A 22829-nucleotide genomic window follows, 5' to 3' on the forward strand; every position below is an offset into this window, starting at 1 on the left:
ATGTGTTGCACTGACTGCATCAGCTGAAAAGGGATTGGAGTAAGCTATGCAACAGAAAATGTTAAGCAGCTTATTTAATACTGTATTGTTATATTTTTGAACACGGTTAATTTCAAAATATTTTATTAGGTGTTGTGTGAGCCAATACTGTAATCATTATACACGCACGCATACACACCTGTAGTCCTGTGGGGAACTGTGATAATTCTATGGTAGATTTATATTATGAGTTGCCTTATTTATTATGGTCTTGTTTTGGTCATCCTGCTTTGTTGCCCTCTTCTAATATGGCTGTTGTATGATTTTCTTCCTGTCTTTTGGCACATGTAGGCACTTGCTTCCCATTCTGTTCTTGTTGGTGGGACCATTCTTTTGAAGGCTTTGCATTCAAAACCTGAAGCTTTGGTCTTTCTTAGCAAAGTCCTTCTCCAGGATGGTTTAGGAGGAGATAGAAACATACATAGGCTCTTAATCAGCCCTGAGATGGTTCAATGTGGTGACACTTGGATATCTCAGTACACAAAATATGTTTTTGTTTTGTTTTTTTAATCATCCCTTTTATTAGGCTGAGGAACGCCATGGTAATGTGGAGGAGAGACTGAGGCAGATGGAGGCCCAGCTGGAGGAGAAGAACCAGGAACTACTCCGGGTGAGAGGAGAACTCTGCTGACTGACCTCAGAATTTTACTCTGCATATTTTTATTTTATTGTGATGTTGTATTTATGCTTAAACAGGCACGCCAGCGAGAGAAGATGAATGAGGAGCACAACAAGCGTTTGTCTGAGACAGTGGACAAACTTCTTTCAGAATCCAATGAGAGACTCCAACTTCACCTCAAAGAGAGAATGTCAGCGCTGGAGGACAAGGTGAATGATACAGACTGTCTTCAAGGGTGTTGTGACGATTTACGTTTGGAAAGTGTATTTTTTTTCATGATGCATAGCTGGTAGCTCAGTCCACATATTGAGCAGCATGTCAACTTTCCCCAACTTTTTTGTCTGCTTTCAGAATTCTCTGATCAGAGAACTGGATCACACCAAGAAGTTAATTGAAGAGTCTCACCATGAGAAGGTGAGGCTTTTCATTGTTTTTAAACACACTTTTCATTGCTTCAAATAGTTCCAATATTTTTCTTCCTTTTTTGCAACAATATTTTATTGTAAGCTAACGATGAGTGTCTGTGAATGTTGTCTTCTGTAGGAGCAGCTTTTAATTCAAATTGAAACCATGAAGGCAGATAATGAGCAGGGAGGGAGCAGAAACAACACATTACTACATGGGTAAGAAACTTAACTGTTTTTTTTAAACTTTTACATGTGAGCTTTGAATTTTTTGATTGTTATAACATATGGTTTTCCAGGTGGTCTCAGCTGGGCAGTACTCCAGATTTCAGGTATCCAGTTTCAGCTTCATCAATGATGGACAATAATTCAGAACATTACGGCAGCGCTCTTGTTTTGAGACGACCCCAGAAAGGACGGATGGCAGCACTGCGGGACGAGCCGTCAAAGGTGAGCTTCAAGCTGCTCAGCTGTTGGTATATTAACAGTTTAATGAAAAGTTATTACAGATTCAGCTGATATGATTCTGGCAATATCTAATACAATATAGAACATTTACACATTTTTCATTTGTGACCACGTTGAGGTCTTTTATTTAGAAACCTGGCAAATTTCTGACCTCTTTTTGTCCCATTTTTCCTTCTGTGTTTCTGTCAAATGTTTGGGTTCTCTCTGACAATATCTCCTTCTCTGTTTTTTTCTGCTTGCTTCCTCTTTGGACATCAGCGACATGTAAGTCAGAGTGGTGAAGATAACAGTGAAACAGCATCTGTTTCGTATATTAATGACCAATGCTCGAGTATGTCGCTGACAACATGATCTTTCTGCTGCCTCTCTTTCTCTTACATCCTTGTTGGCTGGCTTCTGTCTTTCCATTCTTTCCTTCATTAAACATTTTTCTTGTCTTCCCATATGTTTATCAATTTAATTCTGTTGTTGATTAATTCAGGTGCAGACTTTGAATGAGCAAGAGTGGGAGCGCATGCAGCAGGCTAACGTTTTGGCCAACGTGGCCCAGGCCTTTGAAAGCGACATGGATGCCTCAGACCTGGATGAGGACCGAGAGACTATTTTCAGCTCGGTTGACCTGCTGTCCCCTGCTGGCCAGGCTGATGCACAGACCCTTGCCTTGATGCTACAAGAACAGCTAGATGCTATAAACAATGAAATTAGGTACCAACTAGCTGAATAGCTGCCAAAAATTTAGCCTTTTGTTATGTGTCATCCATTAATTCAACCCTTCCAACACGGTTGTTGCAGAATGATCCAGGAGGAGAAGGAGAACACTGCCATCAGGGCAGAGGAGATTGAGGGCCGAGTGAGCAGTGGCGATAGCCTCGGAGGACGTTTCCGCTCACTTAGCTCCATCCCTCCGTCACTGTGTGCGGGATCCTCATTGGGAGGCTCACCCCCAGGCTCTGGCCACTCCACCCCAAGACGCATTCCCCGCAGCCCCAACAGAGAAATGGACCGGATGGGTGTCATGACTTTGGTAACACTTCCTTCAAATTCACTTGGCTCTTCACTTGAATCATGAGTGTGCACTGAAAAGTTACAAATAACAGTATTAATTATTACTAAGTGTGGTTTGATTTTTCCATATTTATAATTGATGTAATTGCATTTTGTTTTTTACAGTTATCAGTGTGAATAGTGCACTAATATTGTGTGTTTGCATGTGTATATTTAACCGTCCCCCTGCCCATAGCAGTATTATTATGACCCGTACATCATCCAGAGCTCCCTTTCCCGGCAGACAGTAACTTACCTGCCATGTGGTGCAACAGGCTTCAGTCCCCTTCCTCAAAGCTTTAGCTATGCACCATATTTTCAGGTACCTCTTCACAGATCCCTTCCTTTTCTTCCTTGATGGGTGCAGTCTTCTGCTTTTTTGCCACTCCTTTACTTTTGACAGATTTCTTTGTGGTGCACTGAATGCTGTACTTTGCTTCCGTTAAAAAGTGTTGAGAGTGTGAAAAGCTCTTCTTGTATATTTGTGTTGAAACAAATATAGTTAAGCAGGTCAGATTCCTCAGCCTTTCATTTCTATCAATAGTAAAATTATATATATATATATATATATATACACACACACATCCACACACACACACACACACGCACGCACGCACACACACACACACACACACACATATATAAGGCATTTCATAATCAATATATCACAAAAAAGATTAGGAAATAGAAGTGTTATTATTATTTCAAATCATTTGATGGAAGCTAGTACTGTGATTAACTTGCACAATTAATAAGTTGTCAAGATTTTATGCATCTATGTTGGTATTGGGTATTTAAAAAAAACCCGTAGAGACAGCTGGGATTAGCTACGCATTGAAAACTAAGTTCATTATGTAGCAGGACTGAAAAAGCTAAAAAATCTTCCAACAAGGTTTTTATTGTCTGGCTGTTGGAGATTCATGTGAAGCTGGAGTGATATGAATAGAAAAACAGGTGAATCTTTGAATCCTGGTCTTGTATCAGTATTCTTGGTACAGTGATAACAATGAGATGAAAGGTACATTCTTGCTTCTGCCCAGCATTCTCTTTCATGATCAAAACTAACGTAATGGTTATAAACTGAATAGGGACACACCCTCAACACACCTGTGAGATCCTCCTGTTAAACTGTGAGCTTACACTGCTCTAGACTGCACACAGGGCTCCCTTTCTTTGTGAATGATTTTTGCCAACTATAGCTTTGTTATTATGCTGTATTTCCAGCCTTTAGTTCTATGTTGCACATCCTTGTGTTCAGTGAAATCCAGAAAATACAAATTAATTTAACCACTGAAATGACTGCAGGTTCTGTCTAATCCTAGTCTAACATTTTTAATTGAGACTTTTTTCAAACTTTGGTGAAACTCTAGTACAAAATGTATATTTCTAAATTATACAATGTGAAGAGATTTCAGTATATCATATAGCTGATTTATCTACTACAGTTGCCCCACTATCCAAGTGGTCCTGTCCCTTCCCTTGGTTTTGTGTCTCTAGAGGTGGTTGTTTGATAAACCTCTCGCAGTTTCAGCTTGGGGTTGGATGTAGCTGAGTTTCAAAAGGTCTCTTAAAATTCACTCTAATTTATAAACAAAATATATTATCTGAAAAACATTAATGTTTTTACAGCTATTTTGCTTAGTTTAATCATAAATGTATTTGTTCATGGTCTGAATTCCATTTTGTCTTGAATTGTCATCCTTGAACGTACAAACAAGTCATCTTTAGCTACTGTAATTTGGTGGGGCTTCTGCATCATAAAATCCTTCCCAAATTTTCTTTGGGATCAATAACATCCATCTATTTGTCTGTCCGTCCGTCTTTCCGTCTAACCATCCATCTTGTGATTTGTCAATGTTATGAAATTAACTACAGTGGGACTTTAAAATATTATAAGCATAAAAGGAAAACAGCTTAGTTTAGAGACGATAGCTGTCAGCTTTGTCACAGTCCTGTGTTTAACTTGTGTTTAAAGGATCTGTGAAAATGTGAAAATGAGTTCAAAGGCTTAAACCAGAAGACACCAAGACCATTTGGGATGATTGAATTAATTTGCTGCTGACCCCTGCAATTTCCTCTTCCTGTTTCCCTTTTACAGCTCACTAATCTCTTCCTTGCCCCTGCCTTGGTGTGTCAGTCGAGGAAAGGAAATAAGTGATTAAGTATTTTCCTCCTGGGCCCAGAGAAACTCTCATAGAGTTGTGGCATGCTGTTGGTTTATTTACTCTGTTAATGCCAGTCCTGTGTGGAATGCAGCAGGGAAAACAATCCCAAATGCCCCTTCTTGGATGCATTGTGGAAAATGTGACTTCAACTGCTCTGGTTCATAAATTCAAGTGTCACACTGCACTTTGCTAAGTATATTGGAGACACCCAGTTCGCAGTATCACATGATTTCAACACTCTAATAAGTAAATTTATAGCTGCTTCGTTACCTCAGCCAAACCTTCATATATACTGTAGTTGGAAGCAAAATGAACCTTTGTTATATGGCAGGATTATTAACAAAAAAGTCAAATCCAGATTTTTACAGAAAATAGTTTTGCGGTCAGACCATAGCAGTTTCATAATGATTCAACTCTATGAATAGCTAATGGGCAAATTAACTGCTGTTAAAACAGTCTGCCAACTTTCATATTGTTACTGTACTTACTTAAGCAGTAGCATCCCATTTTTTCTGGTAAGGACTAAAATCATTAAAAAAAATTACAAGAATCTTAAAGAACTGGCCTCACAACATGTATTTAGAGTTACCTGTCGGGGTTTTGTGTGACACATGCCACTGCTTCATCCTTGATGTTAATGAATATTGATTACTTAGGTTTAAGATTGACGATCCCTTTATTAGTCCCCCTGTACAATAAATAAGAATAAAATCCTATAATAAAATACCTATGTGTGGTTACAGTATCTGCTGTTAAGTGTCACTCACAATTCATGTCTTTGCTTTGAATTCAGATTAAGGTTACAGTAAGATTTTTCTCATAATTTAATCTTTGAGGAGAAGAAGACACTTTAAGGAACACTCAGCCAGTTTTTTATGTGCATCCAAAAACAGTCAGAGTCAGCTGTGGATGTTGACAAACTACTGCACGGTACTATAACGGGTAGCTTGCCTTTAGAGCCGAGGAGGAGGAGGGAGGAGTTATTTTCGGTGAGAGGCAGAGTTGTCATTAGAGAGATGGTAGATACTACTGCTATCTTCACTAGCCTTTGCTTAATCATTCAAGATAAACTGTAAAGTATCTAAGGTACAAAGACTGATGCTCTGAGATTCTCACAAAGACAACAACAAACAGAACAAAAGGGGGAGACGAGTGTTGGAGATGCGCAAATTCAGCAGTGCTGCTCGGTGGGAGTTGTGACAGAAATGGGAACTGCAGGACAATAGACGGATATACTGTAGTGGCGTACCTTTGTTCGCATCTCTGAATGTTCTTAAGTTGAATGTTCTACCTCTACTTGGTCCTCAACCTCTCTCGCTTTTGCGGCCTCATTTGGTATGCTTCTACTGCTGGGACTTTCTACCACACTGACACACGGTATTAAGCCGCGTATGCATCAGATTTAAAACATGAAGTCAAGAGCAAGATAAACCGGTGGAAGAGATGTGCTAATGAAGATAACATGCGTTTTAAAATTCTTTCCGTGTACAATCTTTCTGTGTAAATATCTCATGTTAAAACACCTCGACACCTGCAGTTTATAGAGAGGTGGGGCCTGTTGAATTAAATTTTTTATTCAATTGGTGCGGCTGATATTCAGGTGCACTCAAACATCCAGAATTTAACGCAATACATTTCGTATTAAGTTCGTCAGTAAGCAGGTTAGAAAATGACTGACTAATAATCTGTTGTATTGATGAATTGATGAATTATTTTGATTACTATACATTTGCCTTTCTGTCTCTACTTTGGGCTAGACTGCACCCATCCTTGTTCAACCTTCAGCATGGTTGTTTGCTTTGTCTTGCTTGCAGTGGTGCTCCAGCGGACTTTATTTTCCCCAAAACAGCCCGTCTTTACTCCAGGACAAAGTGTTTTCTCCTGGTCATGGCTATTTTGCACAGCAGTTCCCCGAGATACGAACATCTGACTACAAACAGTTATATGTTTGTATCTTGGGGAACTGCTGTAGTTTCCCTTTCTGCTGCAACACCCGCCAAGCAGCGCCGCTCCATATGCACATCTCCAACGCTCATTTCTCATCTCGCTCAGTTTCTTTATGGAATGATAGATTGAAATTTAATATATAGACAGTGTCCAACATAAGTCGTTATATATTAAATTTCAATTTGTAATTTCAAGATTAAACTGGGTGAGTCGATGAAGTTGAGTGTTAGGGATACGTGTATGCAGTAGTGTTGTTCGGCAGGGTTGCATCAGACAAGAAAGCTATCGTAGATTATGACTTACGAACAATTCAACTTATGAACAGCCTCTCGGAACCTATTGTGAACCGAAGTTGTATTCGTAAGTTGAGCATTGTCTGTAATTGTTTATTCCAGTATATAGTGGTACCTCTACTTACGAAATTAATTGGTTCCGGAAGAAATTGCATAAGTAGAAAATTACGTAAGTAGAGACTCGTTTTCCATGCAAATGCCCTAATCCGCTCCAAGCCCCCCAAAATTTCGACATAAATGTTTTATAAAGCATAAAAATACATCAAAACATGTAACAAATATATGTTACGATTAGATTATTACACAATAAATGAGAGTTGTGCATAACATAAAAAACAAAGAATAGAATAAAGAATAATAATGACGGTCCTTTACCTTTTAATAATAATAATAATAATAATAATAATAATAATAATAATAAACTTGTCCCACAGCGGGGAAATTTAACAGCTGTCCCCATTATTTTTTGCCCTCTTTGGTTCATGCCCCCCTATCTCACGATGCCGAACAACAGAGTGAATTCCAGTCCTCTTTTTGAACTTCTTCAACCACCCACGCAATGCCTTAAACTCCTTAAACTTCCTTTTGTTTTAATAACGTGGCGATTGTAAATGCATTTCGGCCATATTCTTTGGCGAGATCAACGAAACGCATCCCTTTTTCATGCTTTTCTATTATCTCTTGCTTTGTATGGACAAAAAAACTCTTTTCTTCGTCTTTTCTTTTACTCTTTTTTCCGTCACTTTCTTGGGGTCAATAGTGACTATGTACTCAAAAAGTTATTGTATTTGCGCAAAACTATCAGGCTACGTCACTTGTCCAGTGCCGAATGCTGAACACGCAATAAGCACCGATCTAGCTCCACACAGAGGTGGATTGGCATCCCTCTTAGCCAATGGGATGCCAGGAAGATACATAATAGGTAATAGCCAATGGCAGAGCAGCTATGAGAATGTTGCGTTCATGAACCTGTGGGTGATTTGACTATCAGCCGATACTGTGTTTTTACATTACGTAAGTCGAAATTTCTTTCCTAAGTAGAGGTAATACTGTCCTGCGGAGAAATTTCGTAAGAAGAAAATTTCGTAAATAGATACATTCGTAAGTAGAGGTATCACTGTATTTCCAGTTTCTTTCTCCTGTGTGTTTGTGCCTGGATAGTTTCCACCGCTGTTCTTGTGCATCTTACTAACTGCTTTTCTCCTTTCTTTTTGCCATGCTTCAGCCTAGTGACCTGCGCAAGCACCGCAGGAAGGTAAACTAGAGTCCTGCTTCTTTGAGCTCTGGTGCCTACATGTTTGTTATCCTCAGTCAATTGGTGCCAACCTCAGCACCAAGTAAAGTCCATAATATGAAATGTAGTTTCTCCATTCCTAAGTACCATATAACCTGTTCCTTTTGCATAGACTGTCCAATCTCCTCCCTGAACATTCCAACAAGTTTTCAAACCTTTAAAGACAATGTTTGGATTTTCTCATACTTGCAATGGTGAACCCGCTGTTTGAACTGAAATGATTTGTTGAGTTACAACTATGGCACCAAAATTATGCAATAATAGATTTAATCATTTTTGTGAATCTACTTTTTTCTAGCTTGAATGTGAATTATTGCTACAGCCAGAAGCCAGAGCTTTTTTTTTTTTTTTTTTACTAGTGTAACAACCCTTCTCCCACCCTTGAACACTTTTTATAATGAGGGTTTTTTTTTGTGTTATTTAAAGTAAAATCCAGATCACCTTGTATAACATTTCTTTTTCTACTGTTATGCAGTCTACTCAGGATGACAAGGCAACCATCCGATGTGAGACGTCACCCCCCACCACTCCCCGCTCCATGCGCTTGAACAGGGAAGCAGGGCACACTGCAAGCCACGAGGACATCAGAGATATTCGAGGGTAAGCTCTGCCTTCACCTGTTTGAGTTTTCCTCTGTCTGTCTATACTGTCTAAATCTTATCTCGCACTGTTTGTTTCTGAAGTCTGGCTGGCCTGCAGGATGGCCAAGGAAGTAACCCCAGCAGTAGTAACAGTAGCCAGGACTCCCTCAACAAAGCAGCCAAGAAGAAAAGTATCAAGTCTTCCATCGGACGCCTCTTTGGGAAGAAGGAGAAGTGCCGACCCAGCATTCCTGGCAAGGACTCCCCTAGCCAAGGTCCGACCCATAGAACAGGGTTTTTGATTACTCACATCAATGTCAATTTATGCCAATTCCTCATCACCAGTTTCTTTGTACCTGTCAGATTTCTGAAAAAAAAAATATTTTACTTATCCTAGCTTGCACCCCAGAAGCTGAAAGCTCACCCAAGGATGGGTTAGGAATGGGCACACTGGGAGGCCCTGCCGAGAAGAACAGAAAGTTGCAAAAGAAGTAAGTTTTCAAACAGTTTCTTACCCACTCCATGAGTTACACTGCCCTCCAAAAGTATTGGAACAGTGAGCCAAGTTCTTTTATTTTTGCTATACCTGAAAATAAAAGCTGACATGTTGGTCTTTTGTCTCGTATTCTTCTTTTGATGTCAAACCCAAATGTTTTTCAGTCTACAGCAAAAAGGAATTTGCTTCATTGTTCCAAAACTTTTGGAGGGGAATGTGTATAGAGAGGGTATAAAAGTTCAAAGATGACCAAGTACCTCTGTTATACGATGCTACAAAGACAAACTGCAGTAACTACATTGAAAATTAAACCAAGAAAAAAATCTTAAAGGTTTCCCTTTAGTTAATTGCCTAGAACAAGTGTCAGGTATCAAATACATATTCTTTTCATTTATTAAATATGCAATTTATTGCATGACCTGTGATCTTCTAAGAGCTCTAAGTTCTACTCTGACTTTTTGCAATGATCCATATGATAATTTTTCAATTTATACAACAAGAAAATAAGGAAAGTGTCCCTTAACGAGACAGGCTTCAGCAGATCAGTGACTCAAACTAAATTTTTCCTTCTAATCTGTCAGTATGTAGTTTTTTCATTCTGTGACACCTCAACCACATTGCACCCATGTGTGGCTCACACTTACTGTACTTGTTTGGAGAACATGAGATGCCAGCTCGCATTCTTTGCTGATAATGTGCACAACTCAGGGACATAAGATGCCAAAGGATGCTCACACATCATGTCATTGCTATGTATATTGCTTAATATATTCAGTGGTTTCAAGGCTTAACTTCTGGTCTTGTTGTAAAGTGAACCAATTCTGGAACCAGTTAATTTCGTAAGTAGAGGTACCACTGTAAATTAATTAAATGCTATTAGGTTTTTGATTTGTTTCACCCAGAATTAGCTTGAAACTGATGCTATTTGTTGTTCTCTGGATAGCAGCAAATTCAACTGCATGTTTGTCTTATCCAGGTCTTGTTACCTTCAACTTCATTCAAAAACAAACACACCAATTCGTTAGCTTTTAAGTCTGGAGGATCTCACCCTCGGCCAGTTTCACAATATGATTTTGTTTTGTGATAGGCAGCCGACAGTCCGGGCTACAGTGCTTTCACAGTTGAGCCTTGCCAATTTAATTTCAACATAAAGTAATTAGCTATTAATTAGAAAATCAATGGTTGAAATGCATGAACTAAATTTTTGCCACCACCCCAAAGTAATTTGTTGTTCCAGCATTGACATTACAATTTGCTCACGTGCAGTCATCACATTTCAAGACATGCAATGTCAGGAAGGGCAAAATATAAAAAGAAAAACTCACAAGGATTTAATTTTCTGTGACCCAACTACAGGTATTTGTAGCATTTGTTTTGTGCCTCCCATTGGAGGCGCCCTACATATGACCTAAACAATAACTTGTTTTGCCAGGATTGGCTGGAACTAAACATGTCAGTATCAGGGAGGGTTGAAATCCTCCTCCGATAAAAATGACACTATGCTGACACTATGCTGCCCGTCATTCAGAAACTTCTTGCTATGAGCAGATGTTCCCTCTCTTGTGCTTTTTCGTTGTGACTTAAATTAACTGTCCGCTAATGCAAGTAAAAACAAACTTGTTCACATTGTGGTTACCCAAGAGCATTTAGCTATCCATGTGAAGTAACAATACTTTGACGGCTAGCCCAATAGACTAGCAACGGTCAATTTCAAGGTATCAATGCCCAATTTGAGCGGCAACACTTGACACCCTGGTAGTAATACTACACTAAGTAGCAATACCTGGGTAGCACTAGTCTTACCCGGGGAAACAGAGTCACAACACACCTGCTGTGTAACTAGTTGCAAACTGTAACATTTCCAGGCTATTGTGTTATAGTATTTGCTATTTCCTAGTGCCCCTGGACCATTTCAGATCCAACCTCATAGACGAGGCTGCACTGTCTGTTCAAGCTCTACACTTCACCTCATTACTAATGTCATACCAAGCCGAGCTGTAACAAAAAGGGGACAACATCATCTGACTCTGCATTATGGGATGAAGTGTGTGTCATCCTAGATTCTTGCCTTCGCCTACCCAAAGTAGCTATTCAATTGCAATACTGAGCAAAGGGACTGACAGTTTTGCGGAAGAGAAACCTGGCTTAATGTCACCGCTTTCTCAGTGAAGAAAAAGGAGGACCTTCTTTATACCCCTATGAAACCCCGGGACCTCTTTGTCATGGGTTACATCAATGGAGAAGGGATGTGAGGAGAGAAAGAGGCACAATGAAACCCTGAAGCTGTGTCTGCTGAGAAGAAGCCCACTTTTACTCTGGCTCACCAAGGCTTTGTCCAGGATGTGGTTCGACCTTCTACCTTCATAATCCCCAGGCTGCCTAAGCTCAGGTTCTCCCAACAACACAACGCCCATAAGGTCTGTGGGATAAGAAATCTGGGCCTGAGGAAGTGGTCAGACCACCTCCTCTACCCACAGGGTAAGGAAGAAAAAGTGGGTGGTTTGACAGTAGTGGATACGGCAAGTGAAGCAGCCCTATTCCTTCCTTAAACTTCGCTGACCTTGACAGCTCTGTTATGTTCAGGAGCATAAGGACCTGGAGACAACCCAGCTTCTTAATCTAGAGCAGGGGCCCCTGCTAAAGCGCATAAACTTTCTGTTATAGGGGTATGGAGAAATATTTCATCTCCACCCAGAGAGTCTGGCCCTGTGGACCTGGCCTTTGAGTGGGTCAATCTAGAAACTACAGACCTCCTTCCAGGTGGGATTTAGACCATCCAGAATGCTTGGGCTTTCTCTATGAGGTCTCTTTATTAGAGCAAAATGGACAATTCCTGAGGAATGGTGCTCAAGCTGACGAGAAATTTCTTTTTAATAATTGTGGATTGGTGATCTCGGCTTTTCAAAAGGACATGTTTTTTTTTCTACCATTGAGGTGTACTTGCCATCCGTCTCGGCCTGTCATATTTTCTAGGGAGAACTGGTACAACATCCCTTCTGTTTGGCTTCAGCTCATCGAGCTGGTGAGATTCAGGCTGTTTCCCTTCTCTTCAAGAAATACAAGGGTGACCTTAAATCTCTACCTGTTTTTTATGCCAAAAATGTTATGGTAATTTTCCCTATCTTCAGATGAGCATGAATGGCTACACATATTGTGCCCTGTATACATGACTAACACACACCGCATGTTTAGAGAGATCCTATAATTGAATGAATGAACAATGAGAAAAGATTATGTGGCAAACACAGCAGATTGTCAGCATTAGGATTTTGTCTGGGCCTTTTTTTGAAGCTGTAGTTCTTGTACATTTCAACACTGAGTTAAGACAAATTATTGATTTTAACTTTATATGTAGCTGCAGTTTGGCTTTATTGTGTGGTATACAGTATTTCTTCAATGGTGGACATTGTTAATAATGTAAAAAACCATGAGTGTCATTGCTCCTCCTGCAATCTAGGGTTGACACACAGCTCACTCCCCGCCATGTGACCCACGCAGTATCCAATCAGTGCATTTTCTTTTTATCATTTGCATAGCTCTAATCTCCCACAACTCTTTTGCGTTGTCCTTCCTTCATATTTAATTTAAAACACCTACAGAAATTATTTTGCATCCAGGTAGCTCTTAAGTTATCATCAGTGTTTTCCTCTTCACTTTATTATTTTTTGCAAACCTCACTCTTTTTTATCATTCCCTTCTCATTTCATGTGTAGTCCAAAGACAGGGTAAGTTGGCTCATTTTGCTTTTGCTTTGCCTCATCTTTTCCCTACTCTTGGCTTCTCGTTGACTTTTTCTGCAACTCCGAGGACCCTCTGAGTGATGGCTTTTTTCCATGCTGCTCTATACCTGGTTTCCACAAAGCTTAACTAACAGGATTGTGTGTTTGCTGACTTTTAGTGAGTGATACATTTTCATTTAGCAGTTTTCCCATCGGTGCATGAGGTTATGCATTGCAACTGCTGGAGTGATAATCAATGAAAGCAATTAACATGAAATGTTAACGTTAATGCCGTATATGTTTCCAAATATTTTTAAGGGTTTACTTGACTTACCTTTGGAAAAATACAGTTCAGCATACATTATTCATTTATTGAAAAGAATTAGTCAAGCCGTCTTTCATCATTATGTTCTGTCAGTGCTCTGTGGCACACAGCCCCATCCAGTGGTCAAGTACAACCCTTCCCTTTTAGACTTTGGGAGAACCAAAATATGTAACTGCTATTTAAAATCCCCAGGAATTCTCTGTTCCTTCATAACAAATAAAAGATGTGCACGACAAAATTTAGAATTTAGTTTGAGGTTTTTCCTGCTCTAAGTACTTTTTCACTTTGCATGTTATTTTAGAAGAATGCATCCATACTAAAATGAGTTTCTAAGTGAAATCTTTGAGCCGTTGTCCCTACTGACCAAGCTTCATTCATGAAGGCTTGAATAACTGGACAGCCAAAGCTTGACCAACACTGAGAAAGTTGTTTTATTTTGACGTTCAGCTTTTATGATGAACATATCTCTGACTCTCCTGTGGTTTCATTTTCTGTGTTTTCTTTCAAGCCTCCGATTTTTGTCTGCATGTCTTTCAGTTTGTGTACATTTGTTTCAAAGGTGGATTTTATCGATGGCATATTGTCATCCTGTGGGTACACTGGATTTTTTGTTTGTGTTGGTGTGTAGCTACTGTATATGTGTGATTTGGCATTAATAAACCTCCTGCGTCCCAGGCATGAATTACTGGAAGAGGCTCGCAGGCAGGGTCTGCCATTCGCCCAGTGGGACGGACCGACTGTTGTGGTTTGGCTCGAGGTACGACACAGTTTATCAAACAAGCAAGATAGTTTTACAGCTAAACAGTGAATGAAAATATGTACGTTAAAATTTTGGAGAGAACTTAGTAACTAACAGCATTGTACTCCCCATCAGATCAATAGATATGTTTTCAGCCTCCAGAAACAACTTACTAGCCACAGCCTTTGCACTTCAGCTAAAAAGTACGCGAACATTTTCTGAAAGCAGTTTAGTTACAAAATATCAGGTTCTCGGGTCAACAGTGGTTTATTGTAGTTGGCTTTGAATTTCATCTCAATTTGGTGAGACGCCTTTTTCTTGATCCAAGAAAGCTAGAGATAGCTACAGACAGGAGCAGGTCCTTCCAGGTAACCGTCTGTTCCTGAACTTAAATTCAATTAAATTTATCTCCCATTTTCCCCATTATTACCAGCTGTGGGTGGGCATGCCTGCTTGGTACGTGGCTGCATGCCGAGCTAATGTGAAGAGTGGAGCCATCATGTCGGCACTGTCGGACACAGAAATCCAACGGGAAATTGGTATCAGCAACCCCTTACATCGTCTGAAGCTGCGCCTGGCCATCCAGGAAATCATGTCTCTCACCAGCCCCTCAGCACCGCCAACCTCAAGAACGGTATTTTGTTGGTTGCTGACAATAAAACACTTTCATACAAGTTGCACTGTTATTCACTGTCTACACTCTCCTGTCATCTGATTAAGCATGAAACTTATTGCATTAACATTTCAGCTATTTACAGGCTTAACATGGACTATGGTTGGGGTTACACAGGTTCCAACTTAATTCTCTGCTCACAGTGATAACACTAAATGAACAACCTTTTATTAATCTCTCTATCCTGTTCCCTTCGTTCTTCCTCACCCTTCCTTTTCATGCACTTCTCTCACTTGTGATTGGGGGGTGTCAAATGATCAGACCACCGGAAACGTTTGGGTCACGCATGAAGAAATGGAAAGTTTGGCAGCCACACCTCCCACGGTTAGTCTACCCTGATTGGCTTGAAATTGGCGTCCCTTGCTTCTGTTGTGACTGTCCAGGCTCATTGCAAGTTGCCTTCAGGACAGCCAGGCCTCGTTCATTACATGCATGTATTAATAGCAGCGTGATTGATTAGTGTGTTATGAAGCTGGCTGCGTGAAGTCTCATGAGGCAACTTGAGGTGAGACCGTATTCTGTCTGCTCCTTTGTAATTTCTCTCTCCTTCTTGTTGGTATTTTTCCTATCTTGTTCCTTAGAGCTGAAAAACTCAACGTGTGTTTATGCTTTAATGTAAGTTTTGTGTCTTTTTGTTAGTGATGTACAGTTGGAAAGAAAAACATTTGCTGCTAAGTTTTCTGTTTTTGATTTTGTGTAAGTGCTGTTAATGTCATCCAGAACATGGTATTACAAATGTACAAAACAACAAAGCATGAAGGACTTGCTCCCACTATCACTTTTAATTCTTTTTAATAGTTTCTATAACACTGTATTGTAGTACTGAGTGATGTGACCTAAAATCAGAAATTCCAATTAATTAAATTTTTTGTAACTTGATTTCAAGGAAAAATCAATTATTTATTTTGAATACTTTCTTGATAGAAGCTCCATTTTCGGTTTCCTCTCAGACCCCTGGACACTCCACACTCCTTGTGAGCACAAACGGGATTTTACTATGAATTTAACTTTTATCATAACAGTACATATAATGATTGAATTGTAGATTTAATGATATTTGTGTTGGCAGTTTGAAGGAAATAATTCTATGTTAGGGGTAGTTCATTATTTATGAAGGGAGAGAATGGAACAAATTGGCAAATAAGTCAAACATCTTTTTAAACACTTGCGTTCTTATAGTTGCAGAACTCACTAATCACTCATGTTAATGAGAAGCTTGATGCAGTGTCGTTATAGTGATGAGCTAAGAATCACACTTACAATGAAGGATTACTATCTGTAGTACCTGCTACCAAAACATGTGGAGAGAAACCGTTCAGTGTAAAATAACATCAATATTTCTATTATGACATAAATGGATATAATAATAATATTCCATTGTCAATGATTTTAGTACACGCTCACTCCTACAAATTTTTTTTTTCTGTCACCAATTTTATCAACTCTTTCTTTTAACTATTTCCATTAATTTGTCTGGCTTATTATTTTACTTTGAGTGCTGTTTTCCACATGAAAGCCTCTCACTCATCACTGTTGACTCACTAACCCGCCGCCTTTCTGTTCTTCTCACCATGCTCACTCTAACCATGCTAACATCAGGAGGATGACGAGGGTAGCTGGGCACAGGTTTGCACACGTTTCCCAATAAAACCACCTTCTATATTACTTTTGGGTATTGTATAACTTCGTCTGTCTTTTCTATTTTAAGTACATCTCATAGAGGAGATGTCTATATTAACTTCCACATCACTTGTTTACCAATGTTGCATTGGCAGCAAGCATGCTTGGTTCATTTATACACCAGAACCACTTGGGGTGGTGGCTGCTTTTGTTTTTAGTTCCACAAAAACTACTAGAGGGTTGGGCGTGTGGCATCAAGAACCAATCAGTTTTCAAATGAAAACTGCCCTATAGGTTGAAGCTTTTTTTTTCTTGAAGTACACACAAACCTTTTTGACATCAGGGTTTTTACAGAAGAAATTGGCACGGTGGTGCAGTGGTTAGCACTGCTGCCTCACAACACGGCGGACCCGGGTTCAAGTCCCGCTCTGTGCGGAGTTCGCATGCTCTCCCCGTGTCTGCGTGGGTTCTCTCCGGGTTCTCCGGCTTCCTCCCACCTCCAAAAGCATGCACTTCAGGTTGATTGGCTGGTCCCAAATTGCCCGTAGGAATGAGTGTGTGTGTGTGAGTGGTTGTATGTCTTTGTGTGTGGCTCCGCGGTGCACTGGCGTCGTGCCCGGAGTGTCCCCTGCCTCACCCCCTATGCCACTGGGATAGGCTCCAGCTCCCCGTGACCCGCTGCGGCGGATATAGTGGTGGTCATATGACAATGAATGAATGAATAATTATACACCGGTTGTTGAAACAAGTTTGGTGGGCCAGATTCCAAAGCCTACACGGCCGTTTTTCATCCGCTATAATTGTTTGATTAACCTTTTGGTCCTGATTTCTCATTCATTTGTGACAAATGACAGTCGAAATCCTCATCTGTCTGAGAGATTTACTGACTTTTTTCCACTTTGAATTAGCTGATCCTGTACTCAAACATTTTAAAGTCACACAAAATTAAGCAGGTGAACATCACACCATGGATCATTCAGGAATAACTGATGTTGGAGCTGTGTGAAACTTAAACAATCTGCTTGCTTGCTTGTTCATTTAAATAGAAAATTATAATGAAGAGAACATGTTGAGGAAAGCATTATTTATAGCTTTTGAGCCTAAATTAGCACGTTGCTTAGAGGGCATCCCCGTTGCTGATTTAAAAAAATCCAGTCAACATAATAATGTGCTCTGGTGTCCCGTTCACATAATTGCAGCTTTTAAGAATCAAACCATAGCTTTTATTTTGTGGTTTTCGAGCGGACCTGCTGAAATGGGGCTTCTCAAAGAAAACTGAAACAGTCCTTGTTATAGTGTCATAACAAATTCTGTTACATGTTAATCTGGAATTGTGCTAGAACTCACTACTCAGCAAACTGTCGTAAAAATATCTGTTGAGCCTACAGCTGCTGAAATAGATCACTCTTCCCTAATACGTATTATCCAGGGCTATACACAGTCATAGATACATAGTATGTTCTCTAAATCTACTTAATTTAAATATTTATTGAAAGTAAAGTTTTTAGCGATGTGCAGGAAGATCACATCCCTCTGCCAGGGTGGAACGATCTTGCAAATCTGTTTAATTTGTCTTTCTGGATATTTAAGAGATTGTAGATTAGAAACAAGGTGCCTGGATTATCCCTTTCATTGGTATCAGCGTAAATTCTTTCCTAGATCATGTCCCATGCTTCAGCGAAACATCAGAAGAAGAATTGTTTTTTTTCAGTTATGTACCAAATGAAACAATGGTCTCAAGCTCCCAGCAGAAGATGGGAAAAGATAATTTTCATTATGTCATCAGATATATTCTTTTTCTACATATAAACACACACATAATAAGCTGTCTTCTCTCTAACTACAGACACTGGCATATGGGGACATGAACCACGAATGGATTGGCAATGAGTGGCTACCCGGGCTGGGCTTGCCACAGTATCGCTCTTACTTCATGGAGTCCCTGGTGGACGCGCGTATGCTGGACCACCTCACCAAGAAGGACCTGAGGGGACAGCTCAAAATGGTGGACAGCTTCCACAGGTAAAAAGAAATGGATGGATAAAGGTACTGTGACAGTGTAGGGAATAAGTATTTGATCCTGCACCAATTTCTAAAGTTTGTACAGTCAAATAATTAAACTTGATGATTTTATGGTAGCTTTATTTTAACAATTAGGGATCAAAAAGAAAATCTAGAAAAATACATAATATTTCAAAAAGGATAATTTGCATTTCATTGAGGAAAATAAATATTTGATCCCCTACCAACCACAAATAATGTTGGCTCTGACAGACCATTTACATACTTCTAATCTCAGTGAAGTCGTTACTTGCATTTGAGACACTTCAAATTTTCATCAGTGTAGAAGAAAACCACATTCCCACATACTCAGTGATACTCAAACATCTCCATCATGGGCAAGACCAAAGAGCCGTCTAAAGATGCCAGAGACATAATTGTTGACCTACACATGGCTGGAGTGAGTAGGTGTTAACTGTTGGTAAAATTATTTTCAAAGTGAAAGAAGTACAACATGACTGTCAGTCGGCCTAGGCTGGGGGCTCCACGCAAGATATCAGCTCGTGGGGTCTCAGTGCTCATGAAAAAGGTTAGAGATCAGCCTAGAACTACACAGCAGGAGCTGGTTAATGATTCTCAAGGCAGCTGGGACCACAGTCAACAGTCACAGTAAAACTCTCTAAGTGGCAATACACCAAGACAGGTTTAAAGTCCTGCATGGCTCAGAGAGAGACTGGGAGGAAGGAGCTGTGGTCGGATGATACCAAAATCAAGGTCTTTGGCCTCAAATCAACTCGATGTGTTTCGAGGAAGAGAAATCTGAATATGACCCCAAGAACACCATCCCCACAGTCAAGCATGGTGGTGGAAGTATTATGCTTTTGGGGTGTTTTTATTCTAAGAGGGTAGGTTGACTTCATCATGACAACGGGAAGATGAACGAGGTCAGGTATTGTAAAATCTTGGGTGATAACCTCCTTGCCTCCAATAGAACACTGAAATTGGGTCTTGGATAGGTCTTCCGGCATAACGACGACCCAAGGAAAAAAAGAGGGCTCCATAGAAGCAAATTAAGGTCATGGAATGGCCTAGCCAGTCTCCTGACATGAATCCTATAGAAATTCAATGAAGAGAGCTGAAGTTTTGAATTTCAAAAAGCCAGCCTCAGAACCTCCAGGATTTGGAGATTATCTGCAAAGATGAGTGGACTAACATTACTCATTATGTGTGAAGAAAACTACTAAGAAACAACAAGAAACATCTGCCTGCTGTAATTCACGAATTATTTATTTATTTATTGGGGGGGAGGGATATTCTTTCTATCACTTTAAAGCTACCATAAAAATCGCAGCTATCAAAAAAGCTTCCAAAAAACCTTCAAACCTGGACCTTCAGCATGCACTGGGACAGTTTGCAGCTGAGTGTGACGCGAGTGGGATGAGGATCAACACCTCTAAATGCCCGAGCCAGCTGAGGTGGCTCGGGCATCTGTTTTGGATGCCTTCTGGACGCCTCCCTGGGGAGGTGTTCCGGGAGGAGACCTCGGAGAAGACTTAGGACATGCTGGAAGGAGTCTGTCTCTCGGCTGGCCTCGGAACGCCTTGGGATCCCCCCGGAGGAGCTGAAGGAGGTGTCTGGGGAGAGGGAAGTATGGGCATCCATCCTCAGACTGTTGCCCCCACGACATGGCTCCGGATATGCGATTGATGATAGATAAAAATAAGAGACTGTTCATTTATTTCTTAGTATAAAAACTTTTAGAGATTAATGGGGGGGATCAAATACTTTTTTCCTCCACTTTGTCTTTTTAGGATATCAACAATGAATATGTAAACTCAGAGTATGGCCTATTTATACCTATGATTCTTATTGCTGGTTCCCCTGTAGCCATATTAATAACATGTGTTAGTGCTGGTATTAAATACGGGTGCATCGGTGAAAAGAGACTCATCTTGTTTATGACAATTTTGAGTGACTGGCTGATGTGGACGCAGATGAAGAGCTGTTTTTGTGTCTCTGGAATAGGAACAGTTTTCAGTGTGGAGTGATGTGTCTGAGAAGGCTCAACTATGACAGGAAAGATCTGGAAAGAAGGCGGGAACAGTCTCAGTTGGAACTCCAAGGTAATGGAAATACTGTGATTGTTCAGTACAGTTTTGGATTCAGTAATATGAAGCCATCCAGTTCAGTTCTTTTATCTTTTTAAATGAGACGCAATGAAGTCATTTATATTCTTGAGTTACATTCTGTATATTTCTGTGTTTGCAGATGTGTTGGTATGGAGTAATGAGCGTGTCATCAACTGGGTTCAGGCTATTGGCCTCAAAGAGTATAGCAGCAATCTTTATGAGAGCGGAGTGCATGGAGCGTTGCTCGCTCTGGACGAAACCTTTGACCACAACACTCTCGCCCTGCTGCTGCAGATCCCCACACAGAACACCCAGGTATGCGCAAATGTAGATTTTAATGTCATGTGAGGGACAAGCAATTAGAAAGATTGTGTGTGGACCAACAATCAAATCAGAATAGCTGAATAATACATCAGTGGAAAGGTCAAGGCAGTATGTATTAAGATTAGTGTCGTCATATGAACTTCTGTAAGTCTGACTGTAACGTTCATTGAGGGTCAGAGGGATGCTGTGTTATGACTTACAAGGATTTAAGTTGAGCTGAATAAATTTATTTTTAGCTTCTTTTTTTTAGATTAGATTTAAAAGAAAATTGCAAAGCAATGATTTTCTTTGTATTTATATATCAAAATCTGATCATGATTTCTTCTGAAACAAAATATTCCAAAAGTTGTAAACAACCATTTTCAACCGGTTGAGGCATATGAGCCTAAGAGGCAGGGAACTCTTGTCAGCTAGTGCAGGATATGAAAGCCCTGCACCCACTATACAATGAACACAAAATTTGGATTGCAATTAAAAAATAGTTTGTAACAAGTAGCCATTCCACTGAAATTAGAGGCCCTATTAGCCGTATCAGTAGTGCCAGTAGCCTAACCACCTTACTACTGTTTACGCTGTTATCAAACTGGATTCCTTTGTGCCTCGTTCTGTCAGCTGATACTGGTTATTGTTTACTCGAGCCATATTGGGTAAACCACATTCAGAAGGAGCATGCAGTCAGATATTCATCTAATGCTAGGACCAGTTTTTCACAAACGTGCAGAAGCACATAGCAACTGTTTGCTTTGTGACCTAAATTTAAGGTTAAGTTGACTCTTTTCAGTAACAGTCAGTGCTTTTCTTTCCATTGTCTGTCTTTTTAGGCCAGAGCAGCTCTTGAACGTGAATACAACAGTTTGCTGGCCATTGGCACAGACAGGAGAATGGAAGAGGTGATAAACATCGCATTACTGCTAATACATTTATAATCTGAGTGACAAAATTTCAGGTGATACCATCCTCCTCTCTTGTTCTTCACCCTTCTCTTTGTGTCTCCTCCAGGAGGATGATAAGAACTTCCGGCGAGCTCCTTCATGGAGAAAGAAGTTCAGACCCAAAGACATGAGGGGGATGTCCTTGGGAGCTTCTGACACCCTGCCCGCCAACTTCCGAGTGACTAGCAGCAGTGCGGTTTCTCCTTCCACTCAGCCAAAGAGGAGCCCTATGGACGGTAAGTAGAGGGAAACAATGTGTGCGTATGTGTGTTTCTGTGGAATATGCTGTCTAATTGCTGCTGCTTAATTCAAGTGAAACTTCTCTGTTAAGCTTTCAAGGAGCTAACATTTCTTACATAACCTCTAAGGAATAGTTTACCTAAAAATTTAAATTAAGTCATTACTTTCTCGCCCCCATGGTGATGGGCAGCCTGGTGAGGTTTCTTAGTTTGCTCAATATTTCGGGAGCTTCACATCAAAACGGTGTTGCTAAACGCCTGAGGATGATGGAAACTAGTTTTAAAGTGAACAATCACTTTGGCCTCTGAGCTTAAAGCGTTAGCCTGCTGCTACCGATCTGAGGTACGTACACATGCTCTACATGTAAATGCACCCCAAGAACAGATCAAAGAGAATGTCCAATTCCATGCCTCAGTATTTACCTGTCACATGGTAAATAGATAGATAATAATCTTTATAATCATATAAATATAATAATAATAATTTATAATTTATATTTATAATAATATAAATTTACATTAATAATCCCGGAGGAAATTGCAAAGAAGCAGCAAGTGCCTATTTTACATTTTGAGTTGCGAGTTTTTGAAAACTGATATATGCAAAGATCATGAGTTCGAGTCTATCTCTGTATGTACAAGCATTGGAGCTACAGTATACAGTATAGGCCATTTTCAGTGATGCTGCTAAGCTAAAAGCATATACCTCATTGAGGAAAGTGTATATGTGCTTATGCTTTTAGCTTAATGGCTAAAGAGTTCATCTTAAATGGTGTAA

At 40.0% G+C, this 22829-nt stretch overlaps 1 protein-coding gene across 13 annotated transcripts in view; it reads left to right on the plus strand.

The window, feature by feature from the left end:
- The window catches only part of ppfia1 (PTPRF interacting protein alpha 1), a 48034-nt gene that overhangs the window by 22514 nt on the left and 2691 nt on the right, over window positions 1-22829 (plus strand). For 4 of the 13 annotated variants that reach the window (XM_068319233.1, XM_068319311.1, XM_068319732.1 and 1 more), the window contains exons 10-30: window positions 566-649; window positions 736-867; window positions 1010-1072; window positions 1202-1281; window positions 1362-1512; window positions 2012-2235; window positions 2323-2554; window positions 8205-8234; window positions 8749-8873; window positions 8957-9129; window positions 9252-9345; window positions 13064-13075; window positions 14070-14151; window positions 14567-14767; window positions 15068-15130; window positions 16406-16432; window positions 18273-18448; window positions 20453-20550; window positions 20696-20871; window positions 21702-21770; window positions 21880-22048. In XM_068319233.1, coding sequence (XP_068175334.1) covers window positions 566-649; window positions 736-867; window positions 1010-1072; window positions 1202-1281; window positions 1362-1512; window positions 2012-2235; window positions 2323-2554; window positions 8205-8234; window positions 8749-8873; window positions 8957-9129; window positions 9252-9345; window positions 13064-13075; window positions 14070-14151; window positions 14567-14767; window positions 15068-15130; window positions 16406-16432; window positions 18273-18448; window positions 20453-20550; window positions 20696-20871; window positions 21702-21770; window positions 21880-22048 — 2461 coding nt within the window. The remainder of the gene's footprint in view (window positions 1-565; window positions 650-735; window positions 868-1009; window positions 1073-1201; window positions 1282-1361; window positions 1513-2011; window positions 2236-2322; window positions 2555-8204; window positions 8235-8748; window positions 8874-8956; window positions 9130-9251; window positions 9346-13063; window positions 13076-14069; window positions 14152-14566; window positions 14768-15067; window positions 15131-16405; window positions 16433-18272; window positions 18449-20452; window positions 20551-20695; window positions 20872-21701; window positions 21771-21879; window positions 22049-22829) is intronic. The other 9 variants (XM_068320061.1, XM_068320146.1, XM_068319985.1 and 6 more) reach the window with 6 other exon arrangements.

The sequence above is a fragment of the Antennarius striatus genome, chromosome 1, assembly GCF_040054535.1.
Source record: "Antennarius striatus isolate MH-2024 chromosome 1, ASM4005453v1, whole genome shotgun sequence".
NCBI lineage: Eukaryota > Metazoa > Chordata > Actinopteri > Lophiiformes > Antennariidae > Antennarius > Antennarius striatus.